At 37.2% G+C, this 17,565-nt stretch overlaps 1 protein-coding gene across 2 annotated transcripts in view; it reads left to right on the top strand.

Moving 5' to 3' along the window:
- The window catches only part of MAPKAPK5 (MAPK activated protein kinase 5), a 49,253-nt gene extending 32,035 nt beyond the window's left edge, over positions 1-17,218 (top strand). For both annotated transcript variants that reach the window (XM_063454227.1, XM_063454226.1), the window contains 5 exons: positions 2,299-2,419; positions 3,457-3,587; positions 6,241-6,356; positions 7,422-7,526; positions 12,662-17,218. In XM_063454227.1, coding sequence (XP_063310297.1) covers positions 2,299-2,419; positions 3,457-3,587; positions 6,241-6,356; positions 7,422-7,526; positions 12,662-12,759 — 571 coding nt within the window. In that variant the 3' untranslated portion in view covers positions 12,760-17,218. The remainder of the gene's footprint in view (positions 1-2,298; positions 2,420-3,456; positions 3,588-6,240; positions 6,357-7,421; positions 7,527-12,661) is intronic.
- Positions 17,219-17,565: the final 347 nt, after the last annotated feature.

The raw sequence follows: 17,565 nt of genomic DNA, 5'->3' as shown, positions 1-17,565 counted from the left end.
GCTCAAACAGTCATTTCCACACAAACACACACACACACACACACTGCATTCATTATATACACACTCTACACAAACACACACACACACACACACACACACTACATTCATTATATACACACACTGTAAATAAATATTCAATTAATGTAATTTTATTGGTATCTAATTTTATTTAGATATTTACCAGTAGCTGCTGCATTTCCCACCCTAGGCTTATACTCGAGTCAATAAGTTTTCCCAGTTTTTTGTGGTAAAATTAGGGGCCTCGGCTTACATTCAGGTCGGCTTATACTCGAGCATATACAGTATTTTTAAAATGCTCAAACAGTCATTTCCAGTCATTTCTATTTTACTCTACTGGGAAACTGAATGGAAGGGTCAGATCATCAGAATTACATGTATTAAAAGTACATACAAACTGTACATACCAGTAACCAACCTCATGCTTATGAGTTGCATTAACAATGAAACAGCTGTCCATGAGTGGTTCACTGGTTTTGCATCTTTTCCTAAATTGTGTTCCAAGCAGTTGTATACAGCAAACACAGATTAAAAGGAATCCATGTTCAATAACTCCGAGGTAGTCCCTAAAACCACAACAGAATAAATAACCATTGTGACAGTAGTTACCCAAATCCCTGACAACTGGACAAAGATTCTTCATGATACCTTTAACCACAACCAGCTGGCACATCCACAACGACACCATATGCTTATTTCGCAAGACCCACTGTCACAAATTACCTACCTGGACTACGGTCCTAACACAGAGAAGACAGACAAAGTAGAGATACTACTGACAAAGCGTCATCTTAATATTCACATAAAATGAAAGCCTGGTGTAAAGGTATCGAGGCAGTGAAGGGGTTAACCCTACGTGAAAATTGGTGAACAAAAAAAGGAACAAAGGGCACTGCCTGTAGAGTATATATGAGATTTTTTTCAATCTGTAGGCCAAAGGATAGATTGGGGTCTAACAACATACCTAGATATTTGAAAGATCAGGCTGCTGTCAGTGTGCTATTTGTATTTGTTCTGATACACAATTGTTGATTTTGTAGTTTACATAATTTAGGTACAGTTCCAAAGATCATTGTAACGGTTTTGTTAGTGTTTAAGAAGAGTTTGTTTTCCGCTATCCTTTTTTCTACCTCTGTGAATTGGTTTTGTAAGCTTGGGTTTACTAGCGTAGATTAGTGTCGTCTGCATACATGTATTGTGTTGGGGAAATCACGCATTCACAACTTTTTTGCCTTCTAGTTAGAGTGCAAGTTTTGCTTTAAAATTTAGCTTTTGCAACGAACACCTGACCTGTATACCAATCTATATCTGATGGATTTATTTAGCCAATCTATATTAACGGGTTTGCACCTGCTAATTTTATCTTTGTCGTGGAATTCACATTGATTTAAGAATTTGTAGATCATTTCTCAATGCCTTGACTTTTTGTCAATGTTTAGCTGATTTTGTAAAAGCTAAATTGCAAAAAAAATGCATGATTAAAAAGAAGTATTTGATTTTAGCCTGTGCTACATTTACCATTATGAAGCTTTGTGTGTGCTAACCGCTCCATTGGAATTTGTATGTGAAGCCGCATTGCAAACTGGACAGACAGCTTTTCAACCATTCTAGACTATACATTCCAGAACAAAGTGCTCTTAATGGAGGAATTAGTATAGATTATTCTGGTTACCATGCTGGATACACATAATTCAGAACTTTGTTCCATTACTGCTCCAGTTAATGTCTTCATAAATAAGGCCAACTGTGTTTACGTACCTCTTAGAAATATAGGGAAGGATGATGTCTCTCCCTCCTCTACATTAGTTACATAGTTTAAAAAGAGACATGTGCCCATAGAGTTCAGCATTTCTCACATCTGTTTTTGTTATTGATCCAAAAGAAGGCAAAAAAAACCCCAAAAAAATCAGTTTAAAGCGCTTCCAATTTTGCACCAAACTAGGAAAAAGTTCCTTATTGACCCCCAGAATGGCAGTCAGATCTCTCCTTGGGTCAAGAAGGGGGGGGGGGGGGGGTGGGGGGGTGGAGGGAGAGAGACACACACATTATCATTAAAACTGTTTAATGATTGTTATGCCACCTGCATTAAAGAAATGTTCGACTGGCTAGATTTAGTCCATATCAAATTGATTGGACTTCTTTAAGGGATGCTATCTTTTTAAAGAAGCCCTAGGTTTGTGAGCCTTACTATACTTATTGGCATAGGAGTAATTTGTACATGTTTGGAAGTTCTACCTTTTCTCGGGATACTATATACCTGTTGATTTATTTCTCGTACAGACTGTTGAAGGTGAAGCCAGAGGAGCGACTCACTATTGAAGGAGTTCTAGAACACCCTTGGCTGAACTCTACCGAAGCTCTGGATAATATCTTACCATCTGCACAGATGATGATGGACAAGGTTTTAACATGTTTTAATCTATGATCTGTGACACTACCAAGATAATAGTGAAATATACTTGCATTTCTAATTTGACTTTGATGTTTGCAGAGAGCACCCATTATTTTTAATACATTTTACATGTAGCCATGTAAAAAGCTGATTCTTCAGTGGGCCTTATAATAAACTAGGCAGTGTTGCATTATTAATACAGGTAATGCTTTATCAACGCTCATGTGGTTGAGAGTGCTACAAAACTGACTTCTATTTAATGTCTTAATCATACCTATATTCTTTTGTGCCAACTTTTCTTTTATTCATTTTTTTTTTTTTTATGAACATGCTTTATTAAATAACACAGCAGGACTTCTGCAGGGGCAGCCCAGAAGAGGTCAGGGCTGGTACAGACCACTGTAATCGCTCCCTCACACTCCAGCTCTTACTAATAAGTTGGGAGTGCAGGCTGGGGCTCCTAGCAGCTGCGCTCAGACTCACTGAGCAAGAGGGGAGTGATTTCTGTGGTCTGCACCTACCAGAGGTACAGACCACACTTGACCAACAGAGAATATAACCCCCAGTAGTGAACTAGGGAAAGACCACAGAGGGATAGACTATGGCGGGCAGAGGGTGAGACACTGGGTTATTCACTAGAATCCTAAACTCTCTAAATGTAGACAATGTATTCCACAATGCAAAACATTGTGATTATAAATGATTGGAGAATTCTTCCAGATCAGATTTTTTGATTCAGTTTTTCATTCATAATTAATTTGTGAAAAATCAGAGCTTAGGGAATAATGATGTTAATGTCCCAGATTCAGGCATGTGCCCTAATCTGAAATTATTTTGTGTGTCAGAACAAGTAGATTGGACTTTTAGTACCTTAGACAAGTAGATTAAAAAAAAAATCTTCACCCATCTAATATAATAATTTAGTGCGGTCAATTTATAAGCGGGGCACTATGTATGAAGGAATTGTGTATAAATGCCATTCCAAACTCTACTTTCATTTTTGTTGTATATTAAAGGATCAAATAAACGGTTATTTCTCGTTTTAGGCAGTGGTTGCTGGGATTCAACAGGCCCATGCGGAACAGCTTGCCAACATGAGAATACAAGATCTTAAAGTCAACCTGAAACCATTGAACGTGGTCAACAATCCCATTCTGCGCAAGAGGAAATTACTAGGGTAACTTTTCCTGAGCTGGCCTTTCTTTGTTTCCAAGTGGTCTTCTTTTGCATGTGTTAGAATTTATCATTTTTATTATATGAACTGGTAAGAAGCAGTTAGATCCATTCCATTTACAGTCATATATTCTATAGTCAGACATACTCAAAAAAATTCCCCTATTAGCTAGTTTTCTCAAAGGCTTTACTCGTTCTTCAGGTGAACATGGGCTTTCAGCACGATACTGTAACACCTCTGCACCAATGTTATTAGTTTCTTCTATCCGCTGATCTAAACTGTTCACAATCTCTGCAAGGTTTGAGCTGCCTAGTTAAGCACACAGTACACAGTAATGAATAACTATTTTTATATGACCATTGCCACCTCTCAGTTGATGGTCTGTTCCAGTAGAGACCTCAGCTTTGCCTTTACAATATCACAGAATTATATTGGATTACTAATGATTTAGGTAAGTACTATTTTCGTACTATTAGCGTATTTTGGATTCGTTTTGTATTTCTTAGGTCTGTATTGGATTTGGTATTGTGCATTTACAACATTGTAATTTTAGATCCACACCATTGGGACCTCCAATAGCACCAAAGCACCTTCCATAACTGCTAGATTATTAACTGTTTAATCAAGGAACTAGTACTCGGTGGGCTAAACATTGCCCATCCGATGTACTATGAAATGAAGGGTTTGTCTATCGTGCTGTATTGGATCATCTTCTTCTCCTGTTATTACTTATTGACTTGGGTTGAATATCATCTTGATAAATAAGGTTATTTTTGGAGTTAGATTATGTTCCTTAACTTTTTGGTTACAATCAACATGGAATTCCTAAAATGTTGACGTAATACATCTTGAAGTGCAATTTATAGAGGAGTACATATTATTCTACTTATGGTGTGTACCTCCAAGCTTAAATCAGGTTTTTTTTATTCATCAAAATAAATATCTGGAAGCTGGTCCATACGGATGTATGTTTCATATAAATCAATCACAGATGTCAAAAATCATTGAACAGTCTGTGCACATGTGCAAATTTCTGTATTCACTCAGAAAAATGTACGTGTATGCTTGCTAAGAAATGAAAGCTGCCATTGTTTGTCCTTTAAACATTTCAATGGTAGTCGTGACCAAATTGTAAATTTCTTCTCTTCTCCAGTCACTGGAGGTTAATTTGATTGGTTAAAATGCTGCATATTTATAGGTAAGTATCTTTACTTTTTTTGTAATTTAAAATAGACCTTGATTTTCCCTTTTCCTACTCTAATATCATAGGTGAATGGGAGGAACTAAAATGAGCAGACTGTGTATTATATCCCTAGAAGCTTACCTCTAGTGATCAGATAGCAGGTTTTCTATATGGTGAAATTAATTAATCTAACTTTTATAGTCTAGAAGTGGAGAGGAATTTTACTATAAGATTGTAGGACACCATAAATAAACATAAAGAAAGATGAATTACAAAAGGAGACATTAAGATAGTGTATATCTCAGAGCTAGAGGGTAGTGCTTTTTATTCAACATTAAAGGGACACTGTAGGCACCCAGACCACTTCAGCTAATTGAAGTTGTCTGGGTGCTGTGTACATTTTGCACTCAGCTCGAAGTCTGCCCTCTGTGATTGTCTAATAGACAGCCACTAGAGTGCTTTCAGAATGCAAACTGACTTTTGGTCCGTTATCTGATGCTGGACGTCCTCACGGAACTCCAGCGTCAGATTTTCCCCACAAGAAATCATTGATAAATGCTTTCCTATGGGGAGGTCTAATGCCCGCTCTGCCATTGTGGCGCATACGCATTAGTCACCCCGCTGGCTGTTGGCGAGGGAGGAGCCTGACCCAGCGTGGAGGGACATCCACGCTGGATTAAGGTAAGTGGCTTAAGGGATTTTTTAACCCCTTCAGCCCCGAGGAAAGGGGGCACTCCAGGAGCCTATAGTGCCAGAAAAATGGGTTTGTTTTCCTGACACTATAGGATCCCTTTAAGAAAGCATACATTTATTTAGAAACAGCTGGGATTTAATCTGCTCGTCTGTGTTTTAAATGGGTCTTCAGGATGCATAAGTGGGATTGGCTACCGTACCTGCTACTTACTCCGTTATAGCTGCAAGAAATAGAAATGACTCTCAGAGACAAACTACATTTAAGTAGAATATTTTAAAATAAAGGGGAAATTGTAACTTTCTGCTCTCAATAATGTTGGACATAGTGATAAGATATTGCCATGTCTTTTTATTTATTTATTTTTTTTTTGTTAAAGAAGTGGTCTCTTATGAAGTACTTTTTTTTTATTTATTTTTTTTAAAACACTTTTTTCTCAGAATAGATTTTTGTTGCGACAACCTCTATAATGGCTTCCTCTCTCAAACAATCAATCAGCCAATCAATCAAAACAACAAAAACAATAAATAAAATTCCCCATCCCAAAATGAACGGATACTTTGAATGGTTTGTTCATTAAACAGAGAGTTGTGATGAGTTGGCATCCAACATGCACATTCTAGGCTAAAATAGCATTTTTATTTTCCCAGCTCTATTTTGGCTTGAATCTTGCACGTCAGGTATCAACTCCGCACAAATCACTGCTTAGTGACTAAACCCCCAAGTTTCACAAAAAACTCCTCCATTTCCGAAATGCATTGAATTTTTCCCTTTGATTGCAGTACAAAGCCGAGGGATAGTGTTTACATCCAGGATCCTGAGAACGGTACTGACGACGCTAATATCGCTTTGGAAAAGCTTCGAGATGTGATTGCACAGTGTATACTACCGCAGGCCGGTAAATTCAGAGGAAGCTATCTATTGCTTGTATAGCAAAAAATTAAATAGTTTAAGAATACAGCTGCTGGTGTAGTCACATGATCACTTTCATTCACGCCAAGAGTGAGAGTCAAATTCCATTAGGTGCTCCTGTGCCACAAAAGTGAATTTTCATTAATCTACTACTTTCCCTGGTTGCTTTACCTATTATCACATTTGCCTTTTCAGTGTTGTATTGTATTGGTGTTTTAAAGAAATATCTGGTAATTGCTTGGGTGATTTTTGGCTGGCAGATGCTAGCGATTTCAATCCCAGCAGTGGCACTAGTCGCCTCAAGGTGAACTCTGAATTTATTTATATTAAAACAAGTATTCTTTTATATTGCTGAGAATATATTGAAGCAAATATTTAATTTGTTTTTTTTCAGGCACACTGTTTATTACAACGTTTTGGTCAGTTTTTTTTTATGTATAACACAATACCTTTCTTTCCTCTGCAGCAAGCTATTGAGTGCCATGAGCATAAATTTCACACAGTCACAATAGTAATCTATAAGGTTTTTGTTAAACTGAAAGTACAGTTAGTTATGGAAATAGATCTGGTTCCATGTGCCATTTGGAGAAGCAACTTACAGGGAATGCAGAGCTGGTTTCTCTGGAAATCAAGTGTGAAAACATTTTATATTAGCTGCAGAGATTGGTTTTGTATGTTGAATCCCAGCCAATAAGATCCCCCAGGTCACCCACTGGAAAGACACCGTAGAGTTCTGTCTTCTGAGCTCTCAGGGTTCTCTATAAAGAGGTGAGATTAAATCGGTTTACATATTTTGTGCACCCCATTCAGTCCTTTACTCCATAGATGTTCTTTACCATATAGAGTAATCCCATTGAACCTTTTGTTCAAGGAACACCTCTCCTGATCAAGAAGTGTTTCATTATTTATGTTGTCCAAGTCCTAATGGAGGAATGTGAACTCTTTTTTGTTTCACAATATATGGACCAGGAATCACTGTTAGCCTACTAATTGGTTTGAATGCCTTAGGGAATAAAATCTATATATCCTCATATCTCTCTCTGTTTAACAGAAGAAAATGAAGATGAGAAGTTAAATGAGGTAATGCTTGAAGCGTGGGAATTTAATAAAGACTGCAAATTATTGAGAGACGTGCTTCAAAGTTTCAGCTGGAATGGTAAGAAATAGGTCAATATACTTGTTTAATGAAATTAATAAATTCTGAAACGCCATGCCATTAGGGCTCCATAAAACACATCAGTTTAAAGAAGCAGTCTAGGTACCATTAACACTAAATTCCAATATAATGGCACCATTAACACCAAGTGCCATTCCCCAATTCTTGCTCAACCTAGTTTTGAGAGATTTGACTGAAGTTATGGTTCCTGAGACACTCGCAGCCTGACTCCACTTGTTAGAACTCATAGGAATTAACCCACGTAGCCAATGAATGGTGTTAAAATATTGAGGAAATTACCGCAGATCCTTGATTTAAAGGAATACTATTGGGTCAGAAACACACGTTTTCCTGACCCTATAGTGTTAAACTAGCTATTTACCCCCACTGGCCCCTTCTTACCCCCTTTAAAGCTAGTAAAAACTCACCTTATTTTCAGAGCCGCTCCGGTCTGCTGGCGCTGACTCCATCCGATCCACTTCCTTGGCAGACATCAGAATTGATGATCTCTGCCAATCAAAATGTTTTCCCATAGGAAAGCATTGGATTTGCTGAGATTGTCAATGATGATGATTTCAGACAATGAGGCAGCTTGGGGCTGAGCTAAACGACACCCTGGCCAATCAGAATCTCCACATAGAGATTTATTTATGTATACAATATTTTACCAGGAAGGATACATTGAGATTTCTTTCATTTTCAAGTATGTCCTGGGCCCATTGAATCAATGCATCTCTGTAGGAAAGCAGCACTGACCAAGGAAGGACCTCTAGTGGCTGTCTGAGGAGTGCCCACTGGAGATGTCCCTAGGCTGTAATGTAAACACTGGCTTATTTGTGAAAAGGCAGTGTTTACATACAAAAGCCTGGAGGGACTGACTTTACTCACAAGAACTACATGAAGCTGTAGTTGTTTTGGTGATTATTGTGTCCCTTTTCATTTCAACTGCTCAAAAATGGCTTGACAAAAAACTAGAGGACTACGCCCACAGCTTACTTACAATGCTTTAAAGTGGAATTCTTACATCTGAGATTCGTGTGGACAATCTGATAACAAATACAAATGTTGGCTTTGGGATATTGCCAAGACAAAGTTCCCTTTCTGCATTAGATATATCAAGTTTGTCTGTGTTTGAATGTACTATTTTTGGTTGAGTAGTATCACTTGACTTTTTGGGTCGGACTGAGGCAGACTGCGTCAGGGGATTCCGGGCAACATAACCACTGCAGTGGACTATAGTGGTTATGAAACATGGAGTGCAACTTTAACCCTACAGTGCTTGACATATGATCATGCCACTATTGAAGAAATGCCTGAGCATGCCCTCACTCATACCACATTTCTCTAATGCCTGAGTGCAGGGGTCACCCTGCTGCAGAAGTAAGTTTTTGTTGGGGTGTTTACATTTGTATTTTATCATAGAAATATAGAATGTGACGGCAGATAAGAACCATTCGGCCCATCTAGTCTGCCCAATTTTCGAAATACTTTCATTAGTCTCTTGCCTTATCTTATAGTTAGGACAGCCTTATGCCTATCCCACGCATGCTTAAAATCCTTTACTGTATTAACCTCTACCACTTCAGCTGGAAGGCGATTCCATGCATCCACTACCCTCTCAGTAAAGTAATACTTCCTGATATTATTTTGAAACCTTTGTCCCTCTAATTTAAGACTATGTCCTCTTGTTGTGGTAGTTTTTCTTCTTTTAAATATAGTCTCCTCCTTTACTGTGTTGATTCCCTTTATGTATTTAAATGTTTCTATCATATCCCCCCTGTCTTGTCTTTCCTCCAAGCTATACATGTTCAGATCCTTTAACCTTTCCTGGTAAGTTTTATCCTGCAATCTATGAACCAGTTTAGTAGCCCTTCTCTGAACTCTCTCTAAGGTATCAATATCCTTCTGAAGATACGGTCTCCAGTACTGCGTACAATACTCCAAGTGAGGTCTCACCAGTGTTCTGTACAATGGCATGAGCACTTCCCTCTTTCTACTGCTAATATCTCTCCCTATATAACCAAGCATTCTGCTAGCATTTCCTGTTGCTCTATTACTTTGTCTGCCTACCTTTAAGTCATCAGAAATAATCAACCCTAAATCCCTTTCCTCAGATGTTGAGGTTAGGACTCTATCAAATATTCTGTACTCTGCCCTTGGGTTTTTACGTCCAAGATGCATTATCTTGCACTTATCCACATTAAATGTCAGTTGCCACAACTCTGACCATTTTTCTAGTTTACCTAAATCAGCCATTTGGCTTATCCCTCCTGGAACATCACCCCTGTTGCATATCTTAGTATCATCAGCAAAAAGACATACCTTACCATCAAGACCTTCTGCAATATCACTAATAAAAATATTAAAGAGAATGGGTCCAAGTACAGATCCCTGAGGTACTCCACTGGTGACAAGCCCAAGCTTCGAATATACTCCATTGACTACAACCCTCTGTTGCCTGTCACTCAGCCACTGCCTTACCATTCAACAATATTGGAATCCAAACTTAAAGATTGCAGTTAATTGATAAGCCTTCTATGTGCAACAGTGTCAAAAGCCTTACTGGAATCTAGGTAAGCAATGTCTACTGCACCACCCTGATCTATAATTTTAGTTACCCAATCAAAAAAATCAATAAGATTAGTTTGGCATGATCTCCCTGAAGAAAACCCATGTTGTCTCTGATCGTGAAACCCATGTGTTTTTAGATGTTCAACAATCCTATGCTTTAACATGGTTTCCATCACTTTCCCCACTACTGAAGTAAGGCTTACTGGCCTATAGTTGCCCGACTCCTCCCTAATACCTTTCTTGTGAATGGGCACAACATTCGCCAACTTCCAATCTTCTGGGACTACTCCTGTTATCAATGATTGTTTAAATAAATCTGTTAATGGTTTTTCTAGTACACCACTAAGCTCTTTTAATAGCTTTGGGTGTATTCCATCAGGTCCCATTGACTTGGTCTTTACTTTTGACAGTTGAAATAGAACCTCTTCCTCGTTAAACTCACGTGTAATAAATAACTCATTTATACTTTTTCTTAACGGAGATCCCTCTCCTTCATTTTCATCTGTAAATACCGAACAAAAATATTCATTGAGGCAGTCAGCTAGACCTTTATCCTCTTCTACATACCTTCCTTCTTTTGTTTTTAATCTAACTAATCCTTGTTTTACTTTTCTTTTCTCATTTATGTATCTAAAAAAAGTTTTGTCCCCCTTTTTTTACTGACTGCTATTTTCTCTTCTGTGTGTGATTTGGAAGCTCTTATAACTTGCTTAGCCTCTTTCTGCCTCATCTTATAGATCATTCTGTCTTCCTCACTCTGGTTTTTTTTATAATTACTAAATGCTAACTTTTTGTTTTTTACTATTTTGGCCACATCTGCAGAGTACCACAGTAGTTTCTTGATTTTTTTTGCTTTTACTGACAAGCCTAATGTAATTTTCTGTTGCCTTCAGTATTGCAACTTTTAAATAATCCCATTTCTCTTAGACGCCAGTTAAATTGCTCCAGTCTGATAATGACTCCTTTACACATATTCTAATTTTAGAAAAGTCTGTTTTTCTAAAGTCTAAAACTTTTGTTTTTGTGTGGTGTGACTCTGTCACTGTTTTTATATTAAACCACACTGATTGATGATCACTGGATCCTAAGCTTTCACCTACAGTTATATCGGATACCAAATCTCCATTTGTTAACACTAAATCTAGTATGGCCTCTTTACGAGTGGGCTCCTCAATGACTTGTTTTAGAGACAATCCCAGTAGGGAGTTTAGAATATGTGTGCTCCTGGCACAAGCAGCTATTTTTGTTTTCCAATTCACATCAGGAAGATTAAAGTCACCCATGATGATAACTTCCCCCTTTATTGTCATTTTAGCTATTTCCTCAACTAGTAGATTATCTAACTCTTCAATTTGTCCTGGGGGCCTATAAATCACACCTACACAAAATTACTGCGTGATTACCAAATTCTAACGTAACTTTTCTATATAAAGAGTACCCTGGTATTGCTATGTCCCAGTCATTTTTCTCATTATACCATGTCTCCGTAACAGCGACTAAATCTACACTATCCGTTGCCATTATTGCCTCAAGTTTATGGATCTTATTCCCTAAACTGCGAGCATTTGTAGACATGACTCTAAGCTTATCATTTTTTAACACACTTGCTACAGGCACCTTCTGTCCTTGTTTTGGGTGACAATTGGATTGATGTTTTATCACCCTTTTGCCCCCCCCCCCCTCCTAGTTGAAATACATCCTAGCAAAACCTCTGAACTGCTCACTGACAACATTTGTTCCCTTTTGAGAAACCATCTTTTTTGTACAGTTTATTTCCATTCCAAACAGAGCTACCATGAGAAATAAAGCCAAATCCTTGCTCCCGACACCATTCACCAAGCCACAAGTTAAAGTCCCTAATACGCATCCGCCTGTCGTTCTGAGTGTTATGCACAGGCAGAACTTCAGAGAATGACAGCGTGGAAGCAGCCTGCCGTATATCATTGGCAAAAATGAAGTAAGGCTTACTGGCCTATAGTTGCCCGACTCCTCCCTAATACCTTTCTTGTGAATGGGCACAACATTCGCCAACTTCCAATCTTCTGGGACTACTCCTGTTATCAATGATTGTTTAAATAAATCTGTTAATGGTTTTTCTAGTACACCACTAAGCTCTTTTAATAGCTTTGGGTGTATTCCATCAGGTCCCATTGACTTGGTCTTTACTTTTGACAGTTGAAATAGAACCTCTTCCTCGTTAAACTCACGTGTAATAAATAACTCATTTATACTTTTTCCTTAACCTTTTTTTTTTCCTTAAAAACTTCCTTAACCTCTGAAACCTTATCTACCTCCACTACTCAAGTATTGGCACGATTAGTATTTTTACGTCATCAGCACATACCAGAACTATTTACAGTTATACAATGGGAATATGTACCAGCAAGTTATCGAAAGACAAAATAATGTCTACGCATACAAGAGATTCCTGCTTAAATGAGTTTACAATCTAGGAAATTGATGTGCAGATTGAAATTATTTGGGTAATTTTTGAAACCAACAAAAATGCCAAAATGTTTACTGTCCACTTTCTAATAACTTTGAGCCTTATTTATTTATTTTAGGTCGAGGATTTACTGACAAAGTTGATCGCCTCAAACTTGCAGAAATTGTAAAGCAAATTATTGAAGAACAAACAAACTCTCAAGAGGACTCTCAGTAGCTAGAGTGGTTTGCAGCTGCCCCCACTTTTTTTTTTTTTTATTATTCTTTTTTTTTTTTTTTTTAATCTTTTAAGATAAACTTATATGTTCTTAAGTGTAAAATATTTTATGTAAATTAGCACTGAATTTCAACACTGATTGAACATACAATACAATTGTTGATATAAGTTCAAAAAAAGGAAAAAAAATAGATCATTGGTACTGTAATTTTATTTAAAAACTGATTTGAAGAATTTAATATTATTATTTTTTTTTTAATTCACACTACTGTACTGTTGGCATGTACAAGCCTGGCAGGGAATGCACCATAGCATATGGTTTTGTAGAGGCCTAAAATGTGGGGTGTCTCTCTCTTTTGCTCTTACATAGCCTGGAGACTGTGTTACACATATCGGCAAATGTAAGGAAGCTGCTTTACACATATCTGCAGATATTAGCAGGCTATTTGATGCTTTCACTGGCCATTGGGGCCTGTGATGCATTGCTGGGCACCTGCTGCAGGCTCTGCTGACTGTCAAAAAAAAAAAATTAATATACTTGAAAATAGGCTATGTAGAATGTAACTGATTGGTTACACTGGCAACCATTTCCTCAGGAATATTTGGAAAGAGCACACGCCTTTGATCTTGTTCACCAGCTGCTCTGATTATGTGCCAGTATAATTCTGAAGGAAATAAGACTCTGACTATTATTAATTTAAAAACCCATCTTTTAACTTTTTTTGTGTTTTATTTTTTTTTTATTATTATTATTATAATATAACCAGTGTTATAAAGATCTTTACCAACCTAGTACTTGGAATTAAGGCAATTTTTAAACCAGAAAATGTCGCTGTTTACTACTTGCGGCTGAAGACACATCTACAGCAATGCATTGCAGGCCTGTTTGTAATGTTACTTTATTTTTAAAAATCATTTCCTTCTTACTTTCTGCTGCAAAATCTGAGCTTTAATATTTTTTTTTTTTTTATGCATTCTAGTTTTCTATTATCTTTCTTTTACTCTAAACATGCATACGTGGTGTGGGTTAGTGTGCCTGAACAAGCAGTTGCATACTGCAGACTAAAGTGCCAATTTTCTACGAACTATTATAAAGTCTTGTCAGTATGTTATGATTTCATTACACGTGATGCAGTAGTTCAGGATGCCCTGCTTTTTGCATAGCTGTTTTTCTGCAAGGTGTGATGTCTGTCATTCAGTAAACCCCTTGGTGCGGAAAGGTATGAGTGAACTCACATTGCAGCTGTAACTCTGCTCCAGCGTTTCAGTAAGTAATTCCTTGTTTGCCAATATATCAGGCTCCTCTTGCAAAGGAAGAGTTAATATCTGCTGCTTCAACATATCGCTGCTAAATCATCTTTAAAACTGTGAACTGTATGGTCGTGTACAGAGTGCAGGGATTTAGTAATTTGCTGGAGTGTTCTCACTCTAAAACATAAGAGGAGATTTATAAAATGTGACTGTGGATCAAGGTGCAGAGCAGTTGCTACGGAGTCTGTTAACTACCCTGTTTTCAGAAATGTCGCCCACAATGCAACGATTTTTGTGTTTATACTTGTTTTATGTATGTATCTCTACCGTAATGTTGGATGAATTCCTTTTAGAGGTTTGCAATGGATTACAGTGGTTGTTTGCTCTGTAATTTCTTGTTTTGCCACTAGATGAGGCTATACTTGCTTAGCTGATCCCTGCAGTCATGGTGGCCTGCTCATACTGTACACAATGACGGCTATAATGTATTTGAAAATAAGCAAAAACAGATGAGATTAAGGTCAATCAGGACTTTAAGTTACAATTCTTTAAACATTTTGCTAACTTAATTTGTGCCAAATAACTTGAGTACCTAGTTCAGTGCGCTAGGCATTAAACAATAACCAAATAAAAGTGTACATCGAAACCGCAGCGAACCAGCAGAGCTGATGCACGGAATCTGTTTTTCAATCTGTCATTTCATCATCATTATGTAACGACTGGTTTTTGGAATGCAAAATACTGATTAAGGTACAGCGCACACAAAAATACAGTTGTTTTTGTTTTTGTTTTTTTCCTCTCTATGGTTTTGAAGTTCAGACATAGCTCTGTTTTTTGTTTTTTTTTTGTTTTCATTAATTGAAGAGGAAAATGCTTAATGAAATGAAGTGAGTTATAATGAACCATCGAATGTACGATTTGCTGGTCAATCGAGCTCAGAGTCTAGCTCAGTATAGTTGACCTATGAGGAGCATCTGGCTCTATGCCACGGAAGGAGAAAAGCTAGTGTGTGGCACCCAATGGACCACATGTAAGAAGTCAAACTGCTGCCAAACCGTTTGATTACTTACATAGAGGTACTCAAGTACACTTATGGCCACCATAACTACTACATCACATTCTATTGAATTGTTCTGTTGTCACACGTAATGAACCTGGAATAGAAATGCTGCAAACTCCTTGGTAGCTGTGGACTTATGTGCTCAACAGTCACAATTTGACATTGGGTTTTCTGCAAGCTAGTAAAGGACTTGGATATAGTTTTTAACCCTGGTGCTCACAGCGTTTGACTTTGTATTATGTTGCTGCCTGACTACAAATATCACTCCTAGCAGTGACACAGAGCTGTGATTGGTTAAATCAAGGCTTAAGGAAGACTAGTAAGGCAAGTTGTGCTAATGTATAGAATATCACCAGCACTCCATGTTAATGCTGCACATATATGACAAATGCTCACAGCAGGGCTTTATTAGTTGTGGCTTGGTCCCAGTACAGCATTGCCGACTTATAAGAAGCCAGGTTTCATAGGGAGTGTCCACACCTGATATGTAGATTACATCCGTACATTAATGATCAGATATAAAATGCTGCCTTTATTTCACTTAAAGACTCACAGGGCTAGGCTAGAAGGCCTGCATACTGGGCATCCTAGCCATGCATATCGTGCATGTTTGTTTGCTTTTGTTTGTATATTTGTAATGTGTAATTTCAGTTACAATTTTCACATTCACATAGAAAGCTGTTTGTATAGTAAAAGAGATGTTTCAATGCTGGTTGTTTTTTGAACCGCTTTCAATATCCGATAAACAATACATCATCCATTAGATGACATGAGATACCTCTTTACAAAATGTGTTAAAAACAAAATAGGTACAGAGTGCACCAGCACACCAGAACATGCACATTTCTTAATAGTATTCATTGTCAAAATGTGTTTTGTTTTTGCGTTGTCTAGTTTTCTTTATTTGTTGAAATATTCTAAACAGGTGATATCTGCCTCTGCTTTGCAGGCCTTTACCAGTACATAGGAAGTACATGTTTTTAGTTTGAATTACTGCTAATTCTGAGTTACTTCTTAGACTTGACAATTATCCTCGTTTAAAGCGATATTGAACTGAAAACCTATTAATGTGTACCTTGCAAGAGGAGCCAGAAACACACTACAACGCTGGGAATTATATGAGCTCTTTGTGCGTTTGTTTTTCTTAACCCATACAAACTATGCCTTTTGAGGAATTTATTCTCCCATAGCGGAGTAACATAATAAATTGCTAATTTACCTTGGACATTGCTGCCGAATTTTGTCACTCAGATTTCCTTTTGTGTAATGCTTTTGGTTTATAGTTCCTTAAGCCCACAGTATGTCTACAAGCATTAACAAGATATTTTTTAAGGTTATGTCATATTGAACTAAATTGGGGAAGTCTAACACGGAGCCTTTAGCCACTGTATGGCTATCAAATTTATTATTGGAAAATAAAGTTCAACAGCTGGAGCACCGATGTTGGACACCCCTAACGTTAATATACCGCTCGTCCTTTAAACATTCATTTTAACAGCATTAGTGATTGTTTAAACTGTACAGTCAGAAGTATGGACTAACGAAGGGTAATGTAAAATACAAAATGTCAGACATGTAGGCTTGCATTTTATGACCGAAATAAATTTTAAAACCGGAATGGCCAAAAGGAAGATCTCCAGCTCTTGGTCGAACTACAACTCCCATATGCCTTTGCTTCAGATTGCCTCTAGTAGTAATCTGATCAAAGGGGCTTCTTCCAGCTGGCTGAAATATAGTGCAGTTCCATCTTTCTAGAATCCACTAAAGACATGCATGGTTTTTTTTTTACACATTTTTAAATATACAAAGATGTTTTTTTTATAGGAGAAATGCTTGTTAAAGATAAAGCATCTCTTTTAATGATTTTAATAGAAATGAGATAAGAAGCTACATAATTGAACCATCGCATTTTAAAAAATAATTTCCAAACATACCCCTGTGTAGGTTTTAGCCAATGTAAATGAGGTTCCCTGTGATACAATCTGAACAAATTAATCACATTGACTTTGAGCGGATAATGTGCAGAAGATTGTGGGTTATTGGATTCTTCCAGAGCCAGCTTATGTCAGAATTTTAAAGTATACTCTTTCTCTATCAATCTTATTGATCTATTCATCAATCTTTTTCTTTCTCTCTCTCTCTCTCTCTCTCTCTTTTGTTTGGTCCTAGTAGTTGTTATGTGTGTTAAAGAATGAAAAGACTGTATAGAATGTTATTTTGTGGTAACTAAAGGTCAAATGATATATTTATGAACTTAGTCCTAAATGGATATGCAGCTTACTGCATAGCAATGTTTAGTTCAAACTCTGCTAGGCTCTAAAATGCTTAAAATGTTAAAACAAAATTCCATTCATATCAAAATGCAATATTTCTTGAAGCTGTTATAACACCTATTCATCAAAAGTCTGTTTTAAGTATTTGACAATGAAAATTTTAAGAAGTTAATACTGGGTGAGTGCACTCAAAAATTTTACATTTTTCAGACTAACTTTTTT

The sequence above is a fragment of the Pelobates fuscus genome, chromosome 5 (assembly GCF_036172605.1).
Source record: "Pelobates fuscus isolate aPelFus1 chromosome 5, aPelFus1.pri, whole genome shotgun sequence".
NCBI classification, from domain to species: domain Eukaryota; kingdom Metazoa; phylum Chordata; class Amphibia; order Anura; family Pelobatidae; genus Pelobates; species Pelobates fuscus.
The sequence above is the reverse complement of the archived record's forward strand: the minus strand, read 5'-3'. Positions and strand labels throughout refer to the sequence as shown.